We start from the raw sequence: 23,651 nt of genomic DNA, 5'->3' as shown, positions 1-23,651 counted from the left end.
TTATAGCGTTTACAAAATAGGGGATAGTTTTATTGCATTTTTATTAATTTTTTTTTTTTACTACTATTGGCGGCGATCAGCGATTTTTTTCGTGACTGCGACATTATGGCGGACACTTCAGACAATTTTGACACATTTTTGGGACCATTGTCATTTTCACACCAAAAAATGCATTTAAATTGCATTGTTTATTGTGAAAATGACAGTTGCAGTTTGGGAGTTAAACACAGGGGGCGCTGTAGGAGTTAGTGTTCACTTTGTGTGTGTTTACAACTGTAGGGGGGTGTGGCTGTAGGACTGACGTCATCGATCGAGTCTCCCTTATATAAGGGATGACTTGATCGATACGCCGCCACAGTGAAGCACGGGGAAGCCGTGTTTACATACGGCTCTCCCCGTGCTTCAGCTCCGGGGACCGATCGCCACGGAGCGGCTATAAACGAATAGCCGCGCCGTCGTCCCGAATCGCTCCCCGAGGGGATCCGCACGCAGCGAGGGGGACCCGATCGGACCCCCCACCCGCTAGAAGGCAAGGACGTATATATACGCCCTTCTGCCTGTCCGTGCCATTGTGCGGATGTAAATAGTCGTGCGGTGGGCGTTAAGGGGTTAAAAGTGGAACTTCACTCTTTCAATCAGCATTGACTATTTTTTATCGTTATGCTGCTAGCATTAGTAAATAGATGTGAAGGTATATTATTTTTACTTGTTTAATTTATTCAGTTACTTCCTGGTTTCTTGTCTGGGCAAATTATGTTATACAGTACATCCCAGGAGTCTTCAGAAGGGGAGGAGGGGTTTCTTAGCTAAGCACATCCTCCCGCCTGCATCCCTAAGGTAAGGGCAGATGAAGTCCAGGAAGTAAATGCTACATGAATCATCTGCCCTTACTCAAGATGGCCATGACCAGAAATACTAGAGTGTTTTTCAAAGGGATTTCTCAACAAACTAAAGTATAGAGACATGGATGGATGGGAGAGATTGCTTTTCATATTACAAATGAATTAAATTGTGTTGTTGGTTTGTGCTGCTCAGATGCAGTGTAGTTCCACTTTAAGGTAGCAAGTTAGAAGGAAAATATAATCGGAAAAGAAGGGAGAAAGCCTATATGGTACAGTAATTCCACAGCAATGATATGTAATAATATATATCCAGAACGATAAAGAGATGTAACCTACATTTGGTTTGGTTGCAAATAACCAAGTATCATGAGAAACACTACCTAAAATCCAGATAGGTGTGTGGAGAAAACCCAGTCTCCACACAAAAAGCTAGGGTTGTCCCGATACCACTTTTTTAGGACCGAGTACAAGTACCGATACTTTTTTTCAAGTACTCGCCGATACCGAATACCGATACTTTTTTTTAAATGTGTCCCCAAATGCAGCCATGTCCCCCCACATATGCAGCAATGTCCCCCCACATATGCAGCCATGTCCTCCATATATGCAGCCATGTCCCCCCACATATGCAGCCATGTCCCCCCTATATGCAGCCATGTCCCCCCTATATGCAGCCATGTCCCCCCTATATCCAGCCATTTCCCCCCATACCTAGATGCCGCCGCCGCATGGGTTAAACAGCGTGCGGGGAACATCACAGCTTTCATTTGAATAGCTGTAGTATTCCCCGCTGCGCCGCGTATAGACACTCCCCCTTGCTCGGGATTGGACAGATCCCGAGCAAGGGGGAATGTCTATGCGCGGCGCGAAATACTACAGCTATTCAAATGAAAGCTGTGATATTCCCCGCACGCTGTTTAACCCATGCGGCGTTGCGGTATGCAACGGGGTCGGCGGCGGCATTCGTTGCGGCGGGGGGGGGGTTGGTGGGTATGGGCAAGTATTCTATTTAGGTATCGGGGGTATTTGCGGGAGTACAAGTACTCCCGCAAATACTCGGTATCGGTCCCGATACCGATACTGGTATCGGTATCGGGACAACCCTACAAAAAGCCATCAAATGCTAATAGGGCAGAGGTGCTTGTGATGATATATAGTGATATTAACAGGAGTGCAGTTCCTTTTGCACTCCTGTGACCCATTTTCAGCTGACAGTGGGCTGAAGTCTGCTCTATGCTGACGTCAGAGTCTTTCCAGGCTCGGGCGTCATAACGACCATAGAGTCGGGATCCGCTCATATCCCTGAACCGGCATCCCTGCTTTAGCCGCTAAGAGCCTGAGCTGGCCACTCCTGCCCCCTTCACAAGCCAGTGCTCCAATGAGCTAGGGGGGGCAGAGCAGAGAGCTGCTGACTGACAGTCTTCAGCTCTCTGCTAAGGAAGCTGTGAGAACCAAGCGATCGGCGATGTTCAATTGCTCGGTTTCCAGTGTCAGGCCTCGTACACACGACCGAGTTTCTCGGCAAAAACCAGCAAGAAACTTGCTGGGAGATATTTTTTTGTCGAGGAAACCGGTCGTGTGTACATTTTCGTCGAGGAAACTGTCGAGAAACTCGACGAGCCAAAAAGAGAGCAAGTTCTCGATTTCCTCGACGGGAATGGAGAAACTTGCCTTGTCGAGTTCCTCGACAGCCTAACAAGGAACTCGACAAGGAAAACGATGTGTTTAGCCCGTCGCGTTCCTCGGTTGTGTGTACGAGGCTTCAGAGGCGTCAGGGGACAGATGCAGTTTCGGACCAATGCTGCATCCACCTAGGTAAGTATGATACTAAAAAAGAAAAACCCATACATCTCTTTTAATAAAGCTGGTGTTGTAGAAGTATGGACAAACATCTATACTCACTTCCGTGCAGCGGCATCAGTCAAGTGTGAGTGATTGCTCAGTTCTTGGGTCTGCTTGGAGATGAAAGTGGTGACTGTCAGTCAGTGCTCTTGCTCTGCCCCTACAGCATTCATTGCTTGGGCTTGAGAGGGGGCGGGAGCAGCTGTCCCAAGGTCTCAGCCACATCCTGAGAGGCTGAGTCAGCTGCTGACCAGACATCCAGGTGGATCTCAAAAATATAGTCAGGATCCGAAAACATTCGATCAAAATCCTAGTGTGATGGAAGAAGAACCCAATCGTTTGTACTCCCACCTAAGCCTGTAAAAATCAAAAATGTTATGCATGTATTTATTTATTCTTTTGAAGGGGCATGATTAAAAAAAATCTGCCGACCAGCTCCTGATCAGCACACTTAGCAACTGACTGGAGGGGCATCCCCCTGTCAGAACATAATAGAATAGCAGGGGAGATCACAGTACTAACATCAGATTGTTAGTACAGCGGCTCCAACCTGAGCTGTCCGTTTTTTTTCATTCAGCCCACTGGGTTGAATGAAGAAAAACTAGCAGTGAGTACTAAGCATTAGAGAGAAAGGGATGTTAACTGGCTTTTCCAGACAACAGATAACTCATCTTTCTGAAGTAAGCTCTAAAGAGGAGAACTCAGAATGAACAGGCTGCATGTAATCTGGCCCTAGAGCAGGGGTCTTCAAACTTTCTAAACAAAGGGCCAGTTTACTGCCCTTTAGGGGGGATTTTGAGTAGAAATTGCTATCAGTGAAAAGAATAATGCCCATCGATGGTGTCGGTAAGAAGACTAGTGCCCCATCTTTGGTGTCAGTGGGCGAATAGTGCCTTACCATTGGTGTCAGTGGGCGAATAGTGCTTCACCATTGGTGTCAGTGGGCGAATAGTGCTTCATCATTGGTGTCAGTGGAGGAATAATGCTTCATCATTGGTGTCAGTGGAGGAATAGTGCTTCATCATTGGTGTCAGTGGAGGAATAGTGCTTCATCATTGGTGTCAGTGGGCGAATAGTGCTTCACCATTGGTGTCAGTGGAGGAATAGTGCTTCACCATTGGTGTCAGTGGGCGAATAGTGCTTCACCATTGGTGTCAGTGGGCGAATAGTGCTTCACCATTGGTGTCAGTGGGCGAATAGTGCTTCACCATTGGTGTCAGTGGGCGAATAGTGCTTCACCATTGGTGTCAGTGGGCGAATAGTGCTTCACCATTGGTGTCAGTGGAGGAATAGTGATTCATCATTGGTGTCAGTGGAGGAATAGCGATTCATCATTGGTGTCAGTGGAGGAATAGTGCTTCACCATTGGTGTCAGTGGACGAATAGTGCTTCACCATTGGTGTCAGTGGAGGAATAGTGCTTCACCATTGGTGTCAGTGGAGGAATAGTGATTCATCATTGGTGTCAGTGGAGGAATAGTGATTCATCATTGGTGTCAGTGGAGGAATAGCGATTCATCATTGGTGTCAGTGGACGAATAGTGCTTCACCATTGGTGTCAGTGGACGAATAGCGATTCATCATTGGTGTCAGTGGAGGAATAGTGCTTCACCATTGGTGTCAGTGGAGGAATAGCGATTCATCATTGGTGTCAGTGGAGGAATAGTGCTTCACCATTGGTGTCAGTGGACGAATAGTGCTTCACCATTGGTGTCAGTGCAGGAATAGCGATTCATCATTGGTGTCAGTGGAAGAATAGTGCTTCACCATTGGTGTCAGTGGACGAATAGTGCTTCACCATTGGTGTCAGTGCAGGAATAGCGATTCATCATTGGTGTCAGTGGAAGAATAGTGCTTCACCATTGGTGTCAGTGGACGAATAGTGCTTCACCATTGGTGTCAGTGGAGGAATAGCGATTCATCATTGGTGTCGGTGGAGGAATAGTGCTTCACCATTGGTGTCAGTGGACGAATAGTGCTTCACCATTGGTGTCAGTGCAGGAATAGCGATTCATCATTGGTGTCAGTGGAATAATAGTGCTTCACCATTGGTGTCAGTGGAGGAATAGTGATTCACCATTGGTGTCAGTGGAGGAATAGTGCTTCATCATTGGTGTCAGTGGAGGAATACTTTGTATAGTGAGGTGAGGGGCGCTATATCAAAATAGTGGATGCGTGTCACAATGTGCGTTTGAGTAGTACACAGTGTAACTGTGTACCCAAATCTATGTGAAAAACCAAACAGATTATAGTCTAAACTCTATAAGTACAATAGTGCCAAATGCTGTGGAAAATAAATAAAATATATAAAAAAAAAAAAAAAAAAAAAAAATTAAAAGAATGTCCAGCAAATAAATAGTTAAGTGCAAAATGGATCCAGTGTTGTATCAAGTCCAGGTGCAAAATGCAAATAATCCAATCCCAAATCGCAGGGAAAAGTGCAAATGCTAAAGTGCTTGTGAATCTTCAAAATAGCCAAAGTGCGAGATAGAAGTGATCCGCCTTCACCTATAGGTCACCAGAATAATAATGGATGGCTCCTTACCACACGGTGTTGACCAGATTACTTAAAATATGGTCGATCAGGCTTGTCTTAAATGAGGATCAGCAGGGTCTCATTGGATTCCAATGTCAGCGATTGCAGCAAATGGTGTACCAAGAAAGGAGAAGAGATACCACCATAGTGTAAAACCATTTAATATACAAAAGTTAAAATTACAATGCCAAATGGCCTCTTACTGTTGCTGGTGCCCGTTCCCGGCACTGTGGCTGTAGGTGGTGGGGATAGTAAGACAAGATAAGAGATGGCCGCGTCCTGGTCCACTAGCGTGCGTTCCACCGCTAGTTGTCCATCAACCAGTGAGACCGGAAGTGCGTGGCTATGCGTGTGCGCTCGGATACCGCCTCTAGAGGCGGTATCCGAGCGCACACGCATAGGAGGGTCATTGGAATTTGGCTAGGAGGGTCATTGGAATTTGGTTTATAACCACCACCACCTTAAACGGCATTTCATTTATATTTTTTATTTTTTCTAAATGCATTTTTAAGGTTTTTTATTTAATAGTACATTTGAGCTGACTTCCTTTTGAGATACAAACGATCAGCAGTTACAAACGTACTTTCCCATGTGGATATATATTTTTTTGTTTTTCTATACAACTACTACCCCAAGAGAAACAACATATTACATATGAAGAAAACGCTGCCCCGGATCAGACCGACAAGAGAGGTAACCATCTGATAGCCAACTGAAGCTAATTCAGACAAGCTCTACACCCCCTCGAGGGGACGTCTGTCCGGTGAGTGGGGACACATTGGGGGGGAAAATCGTCAGCTATACCAGAGAGATAACACGGGAAAGTGATTTGCAACAGTTCTAAATATTTTTACCGTATGCACCAGCTGGGGAATGTATGGTATAACTAATTTGAATTGAGAACTGCACGGCTTCTTGAGATAGTGTCTTGTGTTCATCTTGAATCCTTACAAGATACGGCCAGAGATAACCTTTATTATAATAATTTACACTTTGCGTTTGAACTGTTTTTTGGTACATCAGCTGGGAATTGTAGCAAGCAATCCACCTGAAGAGAGGTCTGCACGGCTTCTATAGACATTGATTATTGTCTCTTGTTTTGTTTTGTTTTGTTTTGAATTTCTACAAGAGATGGCCAGAGTTAATTCTCAAAATATTTTTGTTTGAACTGGTTTTCGAAACATTTGAATACACTCACCAATTGAGGAACTCACAAGTCACGGGACTGTTCTAATATTTTTACTTTTTTGGATTTTCACTTTCAATCTTATTTTTTATTTTTGCTACCTGAGGTTTACTCAGCAGGCACATACTTCACAAATAGGAGGCATTAGCACATAGCACTTTAACTAACTGGTTGATGAATTTTTATATATTTATTTTTGTCACATTGTTTGAAGGTATATCATTTATCACGGCTGGTGAGCAATACTATTCTTATTTAAGCCTAAAGCAGTATAGCTAAAAACACACCACATCTATCTTTGAGCCATCGATACATATTCTACTAGATTTAACACTTTATGTGTACTAATCACACTCTCTCCTACCACATGAGGGGTTACACTTTTACAGCTCACATCATTGGGGAATTGTGAATACGGGGGATAGATCCTTACCCAGGTGATACTCCTAAATTTGAACTGTCATAAGGACGCAGAAGTATTAACCTGTTCCTCACATATATTGGACTTTTATTTTGTCATTTTTTATTTTTATTTTTTCCCTTCTCGGTTCCCCTCAACAAATAGTAATTACTGACCTCTGAAGGCAATATAGGACCATCATATAAAATAGGACATTTTGGCGGACCCTTACCGCATATCAATAAAAAGGGGGACCTTTTATCCTATTGGTGGCTATATACATGAGCTTAACCACAGGGAGGAACCCAACACCATATATCTAATTTGAATAATCACTTGCCATAATTTAGTGCGATTCAGCCTAGTACCAAGATAGCAGCGCCATTTCCCTTTGAGCAAATAATACACAATAAGGGAACAATAGGCTGATGTGCTTCTCTTTGTATGCCAGTTCAATGCAGCACCCACAATGTCACTGTTATTGCACCCACAATGTCACTGTATTATTGCTTTGTTTTAACACGTTGCATTATATAAATATGTCTTTGGTTAGCCTGGTGCGTAGCCGACGTGTCAAGGTCATGGTAATCTCTATGGATGTAATCCAGGTGTTACTTGGCAATGGTTATTCATGATTTATAAGAAAGGAAAGAAATGTTCCTCTGTGCAGGGAAGCAGACGATATCATAGTAACAGCACAGTCAGCATGACACGACATATAAACAGCTGTGACACAGGTGGCATGGCTGATGTAAAGCTGGGAAGGACTGTCACTTCATAGATTGTCACAACAACATTATAAGTAATTTCTTAGGGAATTGGGTATATTTTGTGAGAAGCACGAATAATCCCAGGTACTCAATCTCTTTTGAAGATATGTACTGGTGGAGAGATCTCTTTATTAATGTGGTAGTAAAAAAAAAAATGGGCCTCCGTCGGATAATGTCATAATGTGCTAGTAGGCACTGCCTACTAGCACATTATGACAGACTTGCCTTAAAACAAAGTCCTCCAGCAGCACTCTTTCACCGCTTCCAGGGCTTCTATATTCACCCAGTGTTTCTTCCTGGTTCACAGGCTTCAGCCATTTGAGTAGCCAAGCCACAGTGATGTCACGACCGTGGCACAGAGCTCTGAATGGATGGCACGCGCTGGTGACATCACCCACTGCTACTAAAGTAAACATCTTCCAAACTGTGATATTTACTGTACCCCCAGGTAAGCCTTATAATTAGCTTACCTGAAGTTATCAATTAAAAAGCAGACTTTTCTACCACTAGGGTGTCCTGCTATCCCTTTTGGGAATTTGAGTCCACCCAAAGCTTATATTTCAGTGGGTGGAAAAGCCACCAGTATTCTCTTACAACTAAAAACTCAATTTTGGGATGATGAAATCAGCGTTAAAGCTATTACTCCTACCTTTAAAAAAAAAAGCTATTACTCCACTGTTTAAGGACACCGTATCAAATAGTTCAGTGTGCAAGTCTTCAAGGTAAAGCTTTTATTGTTTTATGAGCTGTAATAGTTATATATTCATGATTCTTGGGCATCATAAAAGTAGATGTTGTATGTTAACGCAATATATTTTATTTTTCAGGTCATTTTGTTAAACTATTAATTATGGATTCTAAAGTAAGAGAAGGGGATAGCCTTGTAGATGATAATTCAGGTAAGCGAGTTTCTGTTTGAATTTATTAGAGCCTCTCTATGCTGTAATTCTCTCTAGTTCTTTGACTGTCATGTGTTCTGTCATATGGACACAAGGTGGCAGCACAAAACTACATTAATCAGTATCTCAAATAATATGCTTATTTTTTTATTCACATTTCAGAGACTCAACTAAATATATATATATATATATATATATATATATATATATATATATATATATATATATATATATATATATATATATATATTATTAGCTTTACATCATAAGCCCAAACTAACATTGTAAGTTTAGCTTTACAGGTCTAGAAAACAACGGCAAACAGCTGTCTGTTCAGGGCTTCAATGAACATCCAACCCCAATTCCCCAAAAAATTATTCACAATAGAAAACATTAAGGGGCAGATCCACATAGAAATAGATGGGCGCAGCGTATGTGAGATACGCTACGCCGCTGTAACTTACTTTTGGCCGGTTAGAATCCCCAAAGAATTCGCGCCGTAAGTTACGGCGGCGTAGTGTATCTCTGGCGGCGGAATTCAAATCGGCGATTAGGGGGCGTGTTTCATTTAAATGAAGCGTGTCCCCGCGCTGAATGAACTGCGCATGCTCCGTTTCTAAATTTCCCGCCGTGCATTGCGCTAAATGACGTTGCAACAACGTCATTTTTTTTAACTTAGACGTGATTTACGTCCATCCCTATTCACGGACGACTTACGCAAAAAAAAAAAATATTCAAAATAAACGTGGGAACGACGGCCATACTTAACATGGCAAGTCTATCTATACGCTGCAAAATCTCAGCTTTAACTATACGCCGGAAAAAGCCGACTAGAGACGCCGTAAAAAAATGCGCCGGCCGCTCGTACGTTCGTGGATCGTCGGAATTAGCTAATTTGCATACCCGACGCGGAAAACGACGTGAACGCCACCCAGCGGACGCCGAAGTATTGCATCTTAGATCCGAAGGCGTACGAGGACGTACACCTGTCGGATCTAACCCAGATGCCGTCGCATCTTGGTTTGAGGATTCAAACCAAAGATACGACGTGGGTAATTTGAAAGTACGCCGGCGTATCAGTAGATACGCCGGCGTACTTACTCTGTGGATCTGCCCCTAAATGTTTAAACTGAGAAAATGTACAATTTTACGAAAAAAAGATCATTTTGATATTGATGGCAGCAACACATCTCAAAGTTGGGACAGGGCCATGTTTACCACAGTCTAGTATCCCCTCTTCTTTAGACAACACTGTATAAACACCTGGGAATTGAAGAGACCAGTTGCCAGAGTTTTGGAAGCAGATTGTTGTTCCATTGCCTGTCCCAACTTTTTTGAGACGTGTTGCTGCCATCAATTTCAAAATTGCCTTATTGTTTTCTTAAAATTGTAAATTTTCTCTGTTTAAACAGTTGATAACTTTTCTATTGTGAAAAAAATATGGGTTTAAAAATAGCGGCGCTTTACCACCGACACCACCTGCACCCCAGTGTGAACGCAACCTTAGGGACAGACAGCAATAAAAACACCCTTTTGTATCCAGGCTTTTTTTTTTTTGCCATCTGCGTCCCAGTTTTTGAGATCCCCCTCAATTCCAGTCCAAGTAACAGTGGTCTCTGGGAGTCGAAATCTCCATAACAGGAACTCAGATAGCAAAACCTGGCTAAGGGAATAACCGTTTTTTTTTTCCCTTTCACACTATAAAACAAAAGTTTTATCTGAAGTTGAAGATAATAGAGAAAGTAAACTGATGTAGTGGTCCCAGGGTTTTATTGGCATTGGCAGATCATAGATTATTTTTGCTTGCTCTATGAAGTTCTTTTACTGTTTTATACGTACCGACTACCTTATGGCTGTGTAATCTATTTTTTTTATGAAATTGAACCTCCTCCATGAGCTACTAAACATCAATTTTTACCCCCCACTTCCATTATTTTAGAATATACGTTAGTTATGATCATGTGCACTGCTCAATGCAAATCCCATAGTCCATGGCCCATAGTCCCTAGTCCATCTCAGGAGTGAGCAGTATTGCCAACCGTCCGTATTTTTACGGACAGTTCGTAAAAATGGGCACTTTTTCCCCCCGTTCGTAAATGTCCAGGGTTGCGGGAATGTGCCAGTAAAAATAACCGAGATCGGTTCAGCTTGGAACTGCGCATGGAGATTGGAGGCAGGGGGTGATGATGGATATGGTGGCACTGCAGAGGGGGATGGAGGCAGGGGGTGTTAGTGGCAGGGAGTGATGGTGGCACCGCAGAGGGGGACGGTGGCACCACAGAGGGTGGGGGATGGAGACAGGGGTTGTTGGTGGCAAATTTGCACCTAAAAATGTAATTTAGTAACTTTTGTGAAATGCCAGTAAAAACGTGGCTGCGCCAGTAAATTTCGGGTGTAGTGCCAGTAAATTTCAATCTGGTAGGTTGGCAACACTGGGAGTGAGCAAATGATGGTGGCTACATTCCTACATACAGACGGACTATGGAGAATGAACGTAGTCATCATCTAACAGGAAGTCGGATCACAGTAGCAAAAAAATAAAAAAAATTGGAGATTTTGCAGAGGCTGAAATGAATAGAAGGGATCTTTTTTGAGTTAGGAATACATACTTTTTTTAACCAGAGTTTGTGTCACTTTAGCAATGGTCAGCTGCTTAGTTGGCTTGTGTGATAGATTTCTGCATCAGCAGGTACACTGGATGAGTGAAGTCTAAAGCTATCAATTATAGTTCCTAGCCTGAAACACCCCTAGAGAATTTCTGAGCCAGTGAGCAAAGAAATCACTGGATTTGCTATAATCCCTATGACCGCAATTTATTATTCTTAGCTACAAAACATGATGAAAAAGTCCTGCTGCAAAAAGACAGGCTGCCATCTGCGGCTACAAGTATGTATTAAAGCGCCATTACTGGGCTTCATTGGCACAGGCTGAGATTGTTTTCTTCCAGCATAGGATATGATTGAGAGTTAAATGCCTGACATATTTTGTCAGTGTTCTCAAGATAAAACCTTGGTTGTTTGATAGTGTTTACTTGTGGACTTTTTAGGAAACTGTTAAATGCTCTTATGGCTACTTCAACTGCTGAATACATTATTCCAATATTTACAGGAAAGTCACCCCACTAATATGAATGAACAAGAAGCACTGATCATAATAGTGACAGAATCAGATCACTCAGAGCTGTGACACTGTGGGTCTATTAACGGCTGTTGTCACACATACACAGTCCAGCTTTCTCTTTTCTAAATGAAACATCAGCAACCTTAAGACTAGTGTCGTTTATGACACAGTCTGACATCACTGATTGCTCATTCATAAAACTGAAAGGTCACTCAACAGTGTAGCACTCTGTGATCAATTAGCCAGGCTGGGCATGTTTAGATGCAGCAACTCTGGTACGGCCGCACCTGGGGTATGCTGTCCAGTTCTGGACACCAGTCCACTCCTCAGCAAGGATGTACTGGAAATGGAGCGAGTACAAAGAAGGGCAATGAAGCTAATAAAGGGTCTGGAAGATGTTGGTTATGAGGAAAGGTTGCGAGCACTGAACTTATTCTCTCAGAGATGCTTGAGAGGGGATATGATTTCAATTTACAAATACCATACTGGTGACCCCACAATAGGGATAAAACTTTTTTGCAGAAGGGAGTTTAATAAGACACGTGGCCACTCATTAAAATTAGAAGAAAAGAGGTTTAACCCTAAACTACGTAGAGGATTCTTAACTGTAATGCCCTGTACACATGATCAGTTTGTCTGATGAAAACAGACCGATGGACTGTTTTCATCGGACAAACCGATCGTGTGTGGGCCCCATCGGTTTGTTTTCCCATGGTGAAAAAAAATAGAACATGTTTTAAATTTTTCCTATGGATAAAAAAAACGATAGAAAAAAACGATCGTCTGTGTGGAAGTCTATCGGTCAAAAATCCACGCATGCTCAGAATCAAGTCGACTCATGCTCGGAAGCATTGAACTTCCTTTTTTTCAGCACGTCGTAGTGTTTTACGTCACCGCGTTTTTGCACGGTCATGTTTTTGACTGATGGTGTATAGGCAAGACTGATGAAAGTCAGCTTCATCGGATATCCGACGAAAAAATCCATCGGATTAGATTCCATCAGATATCCGATCGTGTGCACGAGGCTTTAGCGTGGCAAGGATGTGAAATTCCCTACCACAGGCAGTGGTCTAAGTGGAGGGGGCATCAATGGTTTCAAGAAACTATAAGATAAGCACCTGAACGATCACAACATACAGGGATATACAATGTAATGCTGACATATAATCACACACACAGGTTGGACTTCATAGACTTATGTATTTTTTAGGGCTGTGACTGATTAAAATTTTTGTGTTCGATTAATCGTTTTTTTTTTTTAATCGATTAATCGACTAATTTCGATTAATTAACACACATACAGATACAACTACTTTTAGCTGATCTCCTTGCATTGCAACTCTGCATTAGCCACTGGTAAATGTGGTGGGGGCAGTATGGGGGCAGATGTGTATATTCTTGCAGTATGGGAGGCAGATGTGTATATTCTTGCAGTTTGGGGGCAGATGTGTATATTACAGCATCTGCCCCCATGCTGTAATATACACATCTGCCCCCATGCTGTAATATACACATCTGCCTCCCATACTGCAAGAATATACACATCTGCCCCCATGTGTACATTACAGCATGGGGGCAGATGTGTATATTCTTGCAGTATGGGGGCAGATGTGTATATTCTTGCAGTATGGGGGCAGATGTGTATATTCTTGCAGTATGGGGGCAGATGTGTATATTACAGCATGGGGTCAGATGTGTATATTACAGCATGGGGGCAGATGCTGTAATATACACATCTGCCCCCATACTGCAAGAATATACACATCTGCCCCCATACTGCAAGAATATACACATCTGCCCCCCATACTGCCCCCACCACATTTACCAGTGGCTGATGCAGAGTTGCAATGCAAGGAGATCAGCTAAAAGTAGTTGTGTGGCAGATGTGTACATTACAGCATGGGGCAGATGTGTATATTCTTGCAGTATGGGGGCAGATGTGTATATTACAGCATCTGCCCCCATGCTGTAATATACACATCTGCCTCCATGCTTTAATATACACATCTGCCTCCCATACTGCAAGAATATACACATCTGCCCCCATGTGTACATTACAGCATGGGGGCAGATGTGTATATTCTTGCAGTATGGGGGCAGATGTGTATATTACAGCATCTGCCCCCATGCTGTAATATACACATCTGCCCCCATGCTGTAATATACACATCTGCCTCCCATACTGCAAGAATATACACATCTGCCCCCATGTGTACATTACAGCATGGGGGCAGATGTGTATATTCTTGCAGTATGGGGGCAGATGTGTACATTACAGCATAAGGGCAGATGTGTACATTACAGCATGGGGGCAGATGTGTACATTACAGCATGGGGGCAGATGTGTACATTACAGCATCTGCCCCCATGCTGTAATATACACATCTGCCCCCATGCTTTAATATACACATCTGTCCCCATACTCCAGGAATATATACATCTGCCCCATAATGTTACCACACACAGATGGTTGTTCTTTCTTACCTGACTATCAGGCAGGCAGACCCATCTGCAGAGTAGCTGATGGACACACGTGCGCAAGGGAAGAAGATACAAGCAGGCGGGCAGGTGATGATGACGTCAGCGCGCCGCTACTCGGCTGCCGCCGGGTGGACCAAAATGGCCACGGCTCCGGAGCTAGGCCGAAGCCGCGGCCTTTCCTATGGGCGAGACCGCGGAGCTCACTCCGCGGATCGTCCTCGATCAAAATAATTTTAATCGACCAAATAAATTAACGATTAATCGACCAATTAATCGTTAATTTCCGCAGCCCTAGTATTTTTTCAACCTCATCTACTAATACTATGTAACTATGTACCTGATAGACACACAGTGCTCCAGGCTGTGTGATATTTCTTGAATGGTAGCACTGGTCTCCAGAGTGCCCCCTGCTGTCAGATACCAGAACTGTCAATCCCAAATCTATTTCCTTTCTAGTGGCATTGTCAGACACATGGGTGGGGGGGGGGAGCTTGCTAACTGTGCTACTTAGAACCTAAAGCTGCCAATGGATGGATCAAAGTTTAGCCAGTTCAACAGGGACTAGTCACATTTTGATCCACGTATGGGCACTCTACAAATCGACTTCTGTACAACTGCCCTGCTAAAAAAAAATCTCTCGATCAGCACTGCAGGCTATAGCGGACAACACTAATCGGTGTATTCTGTCGACTGAGAAGCCTCCCCGCTGTCAGAATAAAATGACACAGCAGGAGTATTCTTCCATCCACCTTGAATGTGTGGGATGGGGGAATTGGGTCAGTTTTTTCATTCCATCCACTAGTAGTTGAATGAAAACAACTGACTCGTCTATGGCCAGTTTAAGGCCCCGTACACACGGTCGGACAAAACCGATGAGAATGGTCCGACGGACCATTTTCATCGGTTCACCGCTAAAGTGGCCTGATGGTCTGATGTGTGTACACACCATCAGTTCAAAATCCGATCGGGTCAGAACGCGGTGACGTAAAACACACAACGTGCTGAAAAAAACGACGTTCAATGCTTCCAAGCATGCGTCGACTTGATTCTGAGCATGCACGGGTTTTGAGCTTTTCTGTACTAACCATCGGTTTGGTCCGATCGGGCAGCAGTCCATCGGTTCGGTTTTGAAGCATGTTTTAAAATTTTGGACCGAAGGAAAACAGACCGATGGCCTATACACACGGTCGGTTTGGTCCGATGAAACTGAACTTCGGTTCATTCTCATCGGTTCGGTCCGACCGTGTGTACGGGGCCTAAGGGACAAATTTGAACAGGCACTAGTGCTATATGCACTTGGTTCTTTGGGGGGTTAAATAAACGGCCCCCCTCCCGTTTTTTGTGCAATACACCTGTAAGGGTGCCCCACATGGTTCCCAGGGACCCCCTCTGCTTATTATCTTGCGCCAGGAAGGAGAGAAGAGATTACATTTGTTTTTTTCGTCAGCACCCCCCCCCCCCAGTTCTCTGCTCCAGGGGGGCCCTGCCTAAAGCTGTGTAAGGGGTGCCCTGGTTTGCAGAGACACATACCCTTCGCATTACGCTGTGCACACTGGGGATTAAATTGCAAAACCCTACCCTGAAAATAAGCCCTAGTGCGTTTTTGGTTTCAAAAAATAATATAAGACCCAGGCTTATTTTTGGGGAAACATGGTAGGTGTGTGAACAAATGTTTCAATTGATATTCAAATCAACACATAAGTGCAATTACTGATGTTTTGAGTTTGTTCAGCCTGAAGTGTCAATTTATTTTCTTAAACTGAATAAAAACATGTACCTGATTGGCCTTAGCAGTCAAGTCTAACCTATAATTTCTTAAAGTGTATTTAGAAAATGACAGCTGGAATATAGGTAGTTGCAATACAGATGTTTGTGTCCTTAGCAACAAACATCTATTGCACACACCCATGTCCACCTATTACACTAGAATAAGTCACAGGAAAACACGCCTAAGTTTCAGAGTTCAAATACCTATATAGACATTAAGTCTAGCAGCCTTTTCCTTACATGGTCATGGAATTCCTCTGTGACCTAGAATTTGCCTATAATCTGCAATACAGTACAGAGTGTAATATCTAATTAGGGCAAGAGAAACATGACCTCGCTAAATACAGTTACACAACAAGAGGCTATGATATTGCTTTTTTTCTTCCAATCTTTACTTATAAAATTTTTGCAGAAGTGTACAAATAAAAAACAGAATCATGAAAACAAGAGAAGTGGATACATTTTGCAATCCAAGTAAAACAATCTGTAAATAAGCTCTATTAATACACTAGCAAAAAAAGCTAGAGATATTTCTTAAAGCGGAGTTCCACCCTATTGTTGATTTTTGGCCGACCGTGTTGCTGATCGCATTACAATGAATATTTGGATTTTTTTTTCCAGCATATTACCGGTGGTAAGATAAACATAAATCGTAATTTCCTTTGTACCTCTCTGCCCATTGGCTCCTGGGATTGATGACACGTATATCCCAGGAGCCAACAGGCAGCGAAGTATAAAGGAAATTAAGATTAATATTCATCTTACCGGTGGTATGCTCGCTTTTCTATATTGATTGACAGGTTGCCATAACAACGGGGCGGGAACTTCCTCTGCCGCTGCTATTGCAACCTGCAGTGCAACGAGTGCGCCAAGCTTTGTTCACAGTCTGCAGGTGCAAGATGGGGGGGTGCATGCTGAGTAGCCAATGGAGGAGGTATATAATCTAGGGGAAGTTCAAAGCCTTGCAGGAAATTGAATAATGTGTATCTTCGCAGTAGGGCTGAATATTAGGTCAGTCTCACCAAATAAGGATTATAGACCAATGCCACTATGGCAACATCTATCTGACACCTCCAAGAAACAGCTGTGATGTTTTGGGAGGTTCTGTACCACCTTGACAGGATTTTAAGGAAACTTTGTGTTAATGGAGCTAGTGAGCAGAATTTACTCCATTGGTCATGATTGAACCTAAAATCAATGGCCCGGATTCACAGACATTTTACGCAGACGTATCTGTTGATACACCGCGTAAGTTCTAGGATGCGCCGTCGTATCTATGTACCGTATTCTCGAAACCAGATACGCCAGAATTTCGGCTTGATCCAACCGACGTAAGTCTCCTACGCCGTCGTATCTTGGGTGCATATTTACGCTGGCCGCTAGGGGCGCTTCCGTTGATTCACGAACGTACTTGCGCCCGTCCCAGTAAGCTACGCCGTTTACGTAAGGCGTACGTCTGGCGTAAGTTTACCCCTCATAAACCATGTTAAGGTATGGACGTCGGAAACATCGGAACAGCCGTTGTATTTTACGTTGTTTACGTAAGTCATACGTGAATAGGGCTGGGCGTAGGTTACGTTCACGTCACAGGCATTGAGCCGGCGTATGTTAGGGAGTATATGCGCCATGATTCTGAGCATTCGCGCGCATGCGCCGTTCGTTGGGCCATGCATTTACATGGGGTCACGGTTAATTTTAATACAACACGCCCACTGCCTTGCTACTATGAATTAGACGGGCTTACGCCGGCCATTTTACGTTACGCCGGCGCAAGAAAGGGAGCAAGTGGTTTGTGAATACAGTACGAGCCTCTCTGTTACGTCGGCGTAGCGCATATCAGATGCGCTACGCTGCTCTAAAGATACGCCGATCTCTCTGAATCCGGACCATTGTCTTGTTCTTGTCTTGGATTTTGTCCTAAATTGTGGTATCATTCGGTGGATGCAGTCCCTAGAAGATTGTGTAGGACAGATATTGTAATGCGTAGAGGGTAGCCATCACATCATGTATTTTTATAACTGAAACTGGTGCCCTGAATTTTTTTTATTTTTTTTGAGGGTTGTTGGTTATGTAGTCTCTTATTGAAGTTAGAACAATTGGGGATTGCAGATAAATGAGATTTTGATTACAGTTCTCTGCAGAACCTTCTTTTGGGTGACAAAACCTTTGGCAAGGGGATGGAATTTGAAGTTCCAGTTAGATGAAAAAGGTCTAGTGTTGCCAGGTGGAAAATCTGTGGTATTCCAAAAGAAAGTAGGAGGCCCTGCATTGTGTCTCCAAGCAGGGGAGATTGCTTACCCAATCTGTATGGGCAGCATGACCGTTCCAGTCAATTATACACAATATATAAATAAAATCAGCGTTCACTATTATCAAACTAAATGTACTCTAATGCGGCGTACACACGACCATTTTTCATGACGAGAAAAATGCAAATTTTTTTAATTAGTCATTCAAAACGACCGTTTGTAGGCTCCAGAGCATTTTTCTCAACGTGAACAATGGGCATTAAAAATTTAGAACATGCTCTAATTTTTCTCATCGTTTGATGGAAAAAAACATGCATGCTCAGAAGCAATGGATAGAAGAAGATCCTGGACTGCCGCACTCCTTAAAACGATGTTTTTATTGTACAAATAAAATCCAAAAAACAACCAAAGCGATACAGTCAAAATGAAGTGAACAACAGGAAAAAGGTGGCTGACATGTTTCACATCATGTGATGCTTACTCATAGCTTGCATGCTCAGAAGCAAGTTATGAGATGGGAGCGCTCGTTCTGGTAAAACTAGCGTTCGTAATGGAGATGGCACATTCGTCACGCTGTAATTGACTGAAAAGCACGAAGACTAAGGCCTTGTACACACGGGCAAACATGTACGATGAAAATGGTCCGCCGGACCGTTTTCAGCTTACATGCCCGCCCGGAGATTTCTGTATGATGGCTGTACACACCATCATACAGAAATCCGCGCGTACACGATATGCGGTGACGAGGCCGCGCCGTCGCCGCGACGATGACGCGGCGACGTGCGCGGCCCTGGAAGTTCAATGCTTCCATGCATGCGTCTAAGTCATTCGACGCATGCGAGGGATGGCGGCCGCTCGGACATGTACGGTAAGTCTGTACAGACGACCGAACATGTCTGACGGGCAGGATTCCAGCGGGCATGTTTCTAAGCAAGTTTAGAAACATTTGCCCGCTCGAAAACGGTCTGGCGGGCAAATGTACGCTGGAATCCTGCCCGATCGGCCGTACACACGACCGAACATGTCTGCTGAAACTGGTCCGCGGACCAGTTTCAGCAGACATGTTCGATCGTGTGTACGGGGCCTTAGAAAGCGCAAATCGTTTATCACCAAAATTTTACTAACACAAAATCAGCAAAAGCAGCCCAAAGGGTGGTGCCATCCGAATGGAACTTCCCCTTTATAGTGCCGTCGTGTGTATGCAAGGCAGGCTTGACAAGAATCACGTCGTGTGTACGCGGCATTAAAGTCACAGTCACAGTCAAAAAATGTCCTTTCAAAGTCCAAGCAAGGTTCCTCAGTTCTCTCTCCTCCATGGCTGACGTCAGTGGGAGTGCTCGGCACCGCCTGCTATATCTGTCAGCAGAGAAGAGAGCCGATGAGTCACGTGAGTACTGGGAGACGCTCTGATATAGGTACAAATTGGCATATTTATCACATAAAACAGACACGGGCACATAACGTTATGGTACAGAGGGGATGGGAGGTTTTTAAACCGTTGGCTTAACAACCACTTTAAGGGAAATGCTCATAGAGACGTCAGGCTGAAATAGGGGAAGAACTGCCAGGATGCACACTAAAAAGAAAAATCCAGACACATGCAAATAAGTGTACTTAAAATCTTCATTTGGATGGAAGTTAACATATGCATTTGTTGATAACTCATTGCTTGCCCTGTTTGATTCTGTTTCCAGCCAAAAAGAAGTTTAAATTCAAGTCTTTTAAAAAATTCTTTGGACTAAAGAAGAGGAAAGAGACGCTGCCTTCTTTGGGTAGTAGTGGGCTGAAGAGCCAGTCTGCAGGCGATGTCACAGTCCCTGACTCTGGGAACACTGATTATGATTCTGAGGATGACCTTGAGTAAGTCTTATTGATCAACCTACTGATGTGTACAGATATGTCAGCTTTTCATCCTGCTTTTGGTCCTTTTTAAAAAAAATCAATATCTTTTTGACGTCTGTTGCTTCTCTCTTCTTTTTCACCAGTATTGTCCCATAATTCTATTCCACGATGAATGCATAGCAGATCAGTTCTATGCCAGATGCTAGAGAATAATGTTCTAGTATGTGTATTTCAAGCCTTTTTTTCTCAGACAATCGGTGCAGGAACTCCCCCTTTCCAAGTCACCCCTTTTCTCCGCCCCTACCCACCTCCCAGTACCTCCCCTTTGAGACAATATAGAACCATGTATAGTTGTGTTGCGCTAACTGCTAAGGGCCAGATCCACGTAGATCGGCGTAATTTTAAGCAGGCGTAGCATATCGTAGTTACGCTACGCCGCCTTTGAGAGGCAAGTGCTGTATTCTCAAAGCACTTGCGTCTAAAGTTACGGCGGCGTAGCGTAAATGTGTCGGCGTAAGGGCGCGCAATTCAAATGGATAAGATGTGGGCGTGTTTTATGTTAATTCTACTTGACCCCACGTAAATGACGTTTTTTTTTTAACGGCGCATGCGCCGTCCGTGGGGGTATCCCAGTGCGCATGCTCAAAATCACGTGGCAAATAGTCAATGCTTTCGACGTGAACATAATTTACGCAAAGCCCTATTCGCGAACGTTTTAAGTAAACTACGGAAAATTTGACGCTGGCCGACGTCCATACTTAACATTGCGTACACCTCATATAGCAGGGGTAACGTTACGCCGAAAAAAGCCTTACGGAAACGACGTAAAAAAATGCGCCGGGCGGATGTACATTTGAGGATTGGCGTATCTAGCTAATTTGCATGCTCTATGCGGAAATCAACGGAAGCGCCACCTATCGGCCAGCGTAAATATGCACCTTAGATCCGACGGTGTACTAAGACGTACGCCAGTCGGATCTAGCCCCCATTCAGGCGTATCTTGTTTTGTGGATACAAAACAAAGATACGGCAGAGCATCCTAGAAGTTACACAGTGTATCAATAGATACGCCGATGTAACTTCTTTGTGGATCTGGCCCTAAGTAATTTGTATGGAATTTGGTAATGATATCAAGAAAAACAGTAACATAGATCCCCTGCAACCAGCAACAATAGATCCCCCTAACAATGGACCACCCACAACAAAATTCCCCCACCCCAGCAACAATAGACTACCGGCAGCAACAAGAGCAATAATAGACTCTCTGGCTGCCATCAACAATAGACCCCTCTCCCAACAGTAGATCTCTTTCAGCAACAACTGACCCCCCCTGCAACATAAAACCCCCCCAGCAAAAATAGACCTCCCCTGCAAAAATAGATTCCCAGCAGTGAGCATTTATACCCTGCAGCCCACCCCAGCACCCCTTGCCATTACATACAGTGGCCCAGATTCAAGAAGCACTTGCGCCCGCGCAACCATAGGTTGCGCGGCGCAAGGGCTTACTTGCTCCGGTGTAACGAGTGCTCCTGATTCAGGAACCTCGTTACACCGACTGCAGCCTAGGATGTGACAGACATAAGCCTCCTTATGCCTTCACATCCCAGGCTGCATTCTTGCGTTGGCCGCTAGGGGGCGCGGCCATTGTGATCGGCGTATAGTATGCAAATTGCATACTACCACCGATTCACAAAAGTTGCGCGGGCCCTGCGCACGCAAGGTACGGAGTTTCCCTACGGCCACTTTAGCATAAGGCTGCTCCTGCTAATAGCAGGCGCAACCAATGCTAAAGTATAGCTGCGCTTCCCGCTCGCGACGTTCAAATTTTACGTCGTTTACGTAAGTGAACCGTGAATGGCGCTGGACGCCATTCACGTTCACTTAGAAGCAAATGACGTCCTTGCGACGTCATTTGCCGCAATGCACGTCGGGAAAGTTTCCCGACGGAGCATGCGCTGTTCGCTCGGCGCGGGAGCGCGCCTAATTTAAATGATTCCCGCCCCCGGCGGGATCATTTACATTAGGCGCCCTTACGCAGGGCTATTTAGCATATCGCCCGCGCAATTTACGGAGCAACTGCTCCGTGAATCGCGGGCAAAGCGCAATATTTGCGTGGGCACAGAGAAAATTTTTTGCTCTTTGCCCATGCAAATATTGCGCGATTCTACCTGAATCTGGGCCAGTCAGTCCAGGAGGTGCCGGAACTGCGTTCACGCGAAAAAAAAAAAGCCCTGGTGTATTTGTAATAGTGTTTTGCTGTCATGGAATAACAATAAACTCTCAAGAATTTTCGTCTAATAGAGTATATAGGTATTTGTCTGAAGTAGGAGTCTGTGTATTCAGCTTACACTACAAAGGAGAATTTATAATTGCTTGGTAGCTTAAATTTCAGATCTTGTTGGCAGACACCTCGAACATATTTATTTAATTTGCTGCAAGCATGAACTTTGCCAGCAAAGGGTACATTTTAAGCTTCTTAGCAATTAGGCTTCTTTTACATTAGGGCGTCTCCAAAGTCGCACAATTTCTATTGCGACACTGGAGCATGACTGTGATATGATTTTTGGTGCAACTTTGATCTGACATTACAGTCTCTGGACCAAAGTTGCATCAAAAGTCAGACCAAAGTCCTGCATGGACCTTTTCTCAAGTCGCAACGACTTCTGTAGTGTCAGTAGGAATAACTCATATAGAAAAAAATGAATTTCACATGTTCTATGTGGGGCCGTACAAGTCGCACAAGTCTTAAAGGAGCCTTAAAGTATATGTAAACCAAACATCTATTTGATTTACTGAAAGCAAACATTCTGTTCACTTTTCAAAGGAAAGGTGAAAGTGAAGCTTTGCTGATTTCCATCCAATCATATGCAAGCAAAAATAGAGGGGTAGATTCAGAGAGCAATTACGCCTGCGTATCCATAGATACGCAGCGTAATTGCTAAGTAGCGCCGGCGTATCTACTTTCTGTATTCAGAAAGATAGATACGCCGACTGTAGCCTAAGATACGACTGGCATAAGTCTCTTATGCCGTCGTATCTTAGGGTGCATTCTGACGCTGGCCGCTAGGTGGCGCACCCGTAGTTGTCAGCATAGAGTATGCAAATTGCATACTTACGCCGATTCACAAACGTACGCGCGGCCGGCTCTCGTTTTTTACGTCGTTTGCGTTCGTCGTTTTCGCCGTAAGGCTGCTCCTGCAGCCAATGGTAAGTATGGACGTCGTTCCCGCGTCGCGATTTTCAAATTTTGCGTCGTTTGTGTAACTCGTTCGTGAATGCCGCTGGACGCCATTTACGTTCACGTCGAAGCCAATGACGTCCTATGCGCCGTACGTTCGGCGCGGGAACGCGCCTAATTTAAATGATCCACGCCCCCTACGGGATCATTTAAATTACGCGCGCTTACGCCGGCCCCTTTTACGATACGCTGCTGCAAATTACGGAGCAAATGCTTCGTGAATGCAGCGTAGCTCCAGTAATTTACGGAGGCGTAGCGTAAAAACGATACGATGCGCTACCGTATCAGTGCGCGCCCCTACCTGAATCTGGGCCAGAGTTTTTTTCTATGTTTTTTTTTTATGTGTCAAGGCCTAGCCTGCAGATTTCCCAGCTTCGTCTACTGTCTATGCTTGCTGAAGCCGGGATCAGTACCGCGGTAGTCAGACACAAAGTAGTAAGCAGACGGGAGCTCAGAGAACTGTGACGTTTCTCAGGTAAG

General features: G+C 44.1%; 1 protein-coding gene across 2 annotated transcripts in view; it reads left to right on the top strand.

Moving 5' to 3' along the window:
* The window catches only part of CRACDL (CRACD like), a 108,265-nt gene that overhangs the window by 52,004 nt on the left and 32,610 nt on the right, over positions 1–23,651 (top strand). For both annotated transcript variants that reach the window (XM_040336340.1, XM_040336341.1), the window contains 2 exons: positions 8,403–8,474; positions 19,786–19,951. In XM_040336340.1, the coding sequence (XP_040192274.1) occupies positions 8,426–8,474; positions 19,786–19,951 (215 nt within the window). In that variant the 5' untranslated portion in view covers positions 8,403–8,425. The remainder of the gene's footprint in view (positions 1–8,402; positions 8,475–19,785; positions 19,952–23,651) is intronic.

The sequence above is a fragment of the Rana temporaria genome, chromosome 2 (assembly GCF_905171775.1).
Source record: "Rana temporaria chromosome 2, aRanTem1.1, whole genome shotgun sequence".
NCBI classification, from domain to species: Eukaryota; Metazoa; Chordata; class Amphibia; order Anura; family Ranidae; genus Rana; species Rana temporaria.
This window is presented reverse-complemented; position numbering and strand designations above follow the sequence as displayed.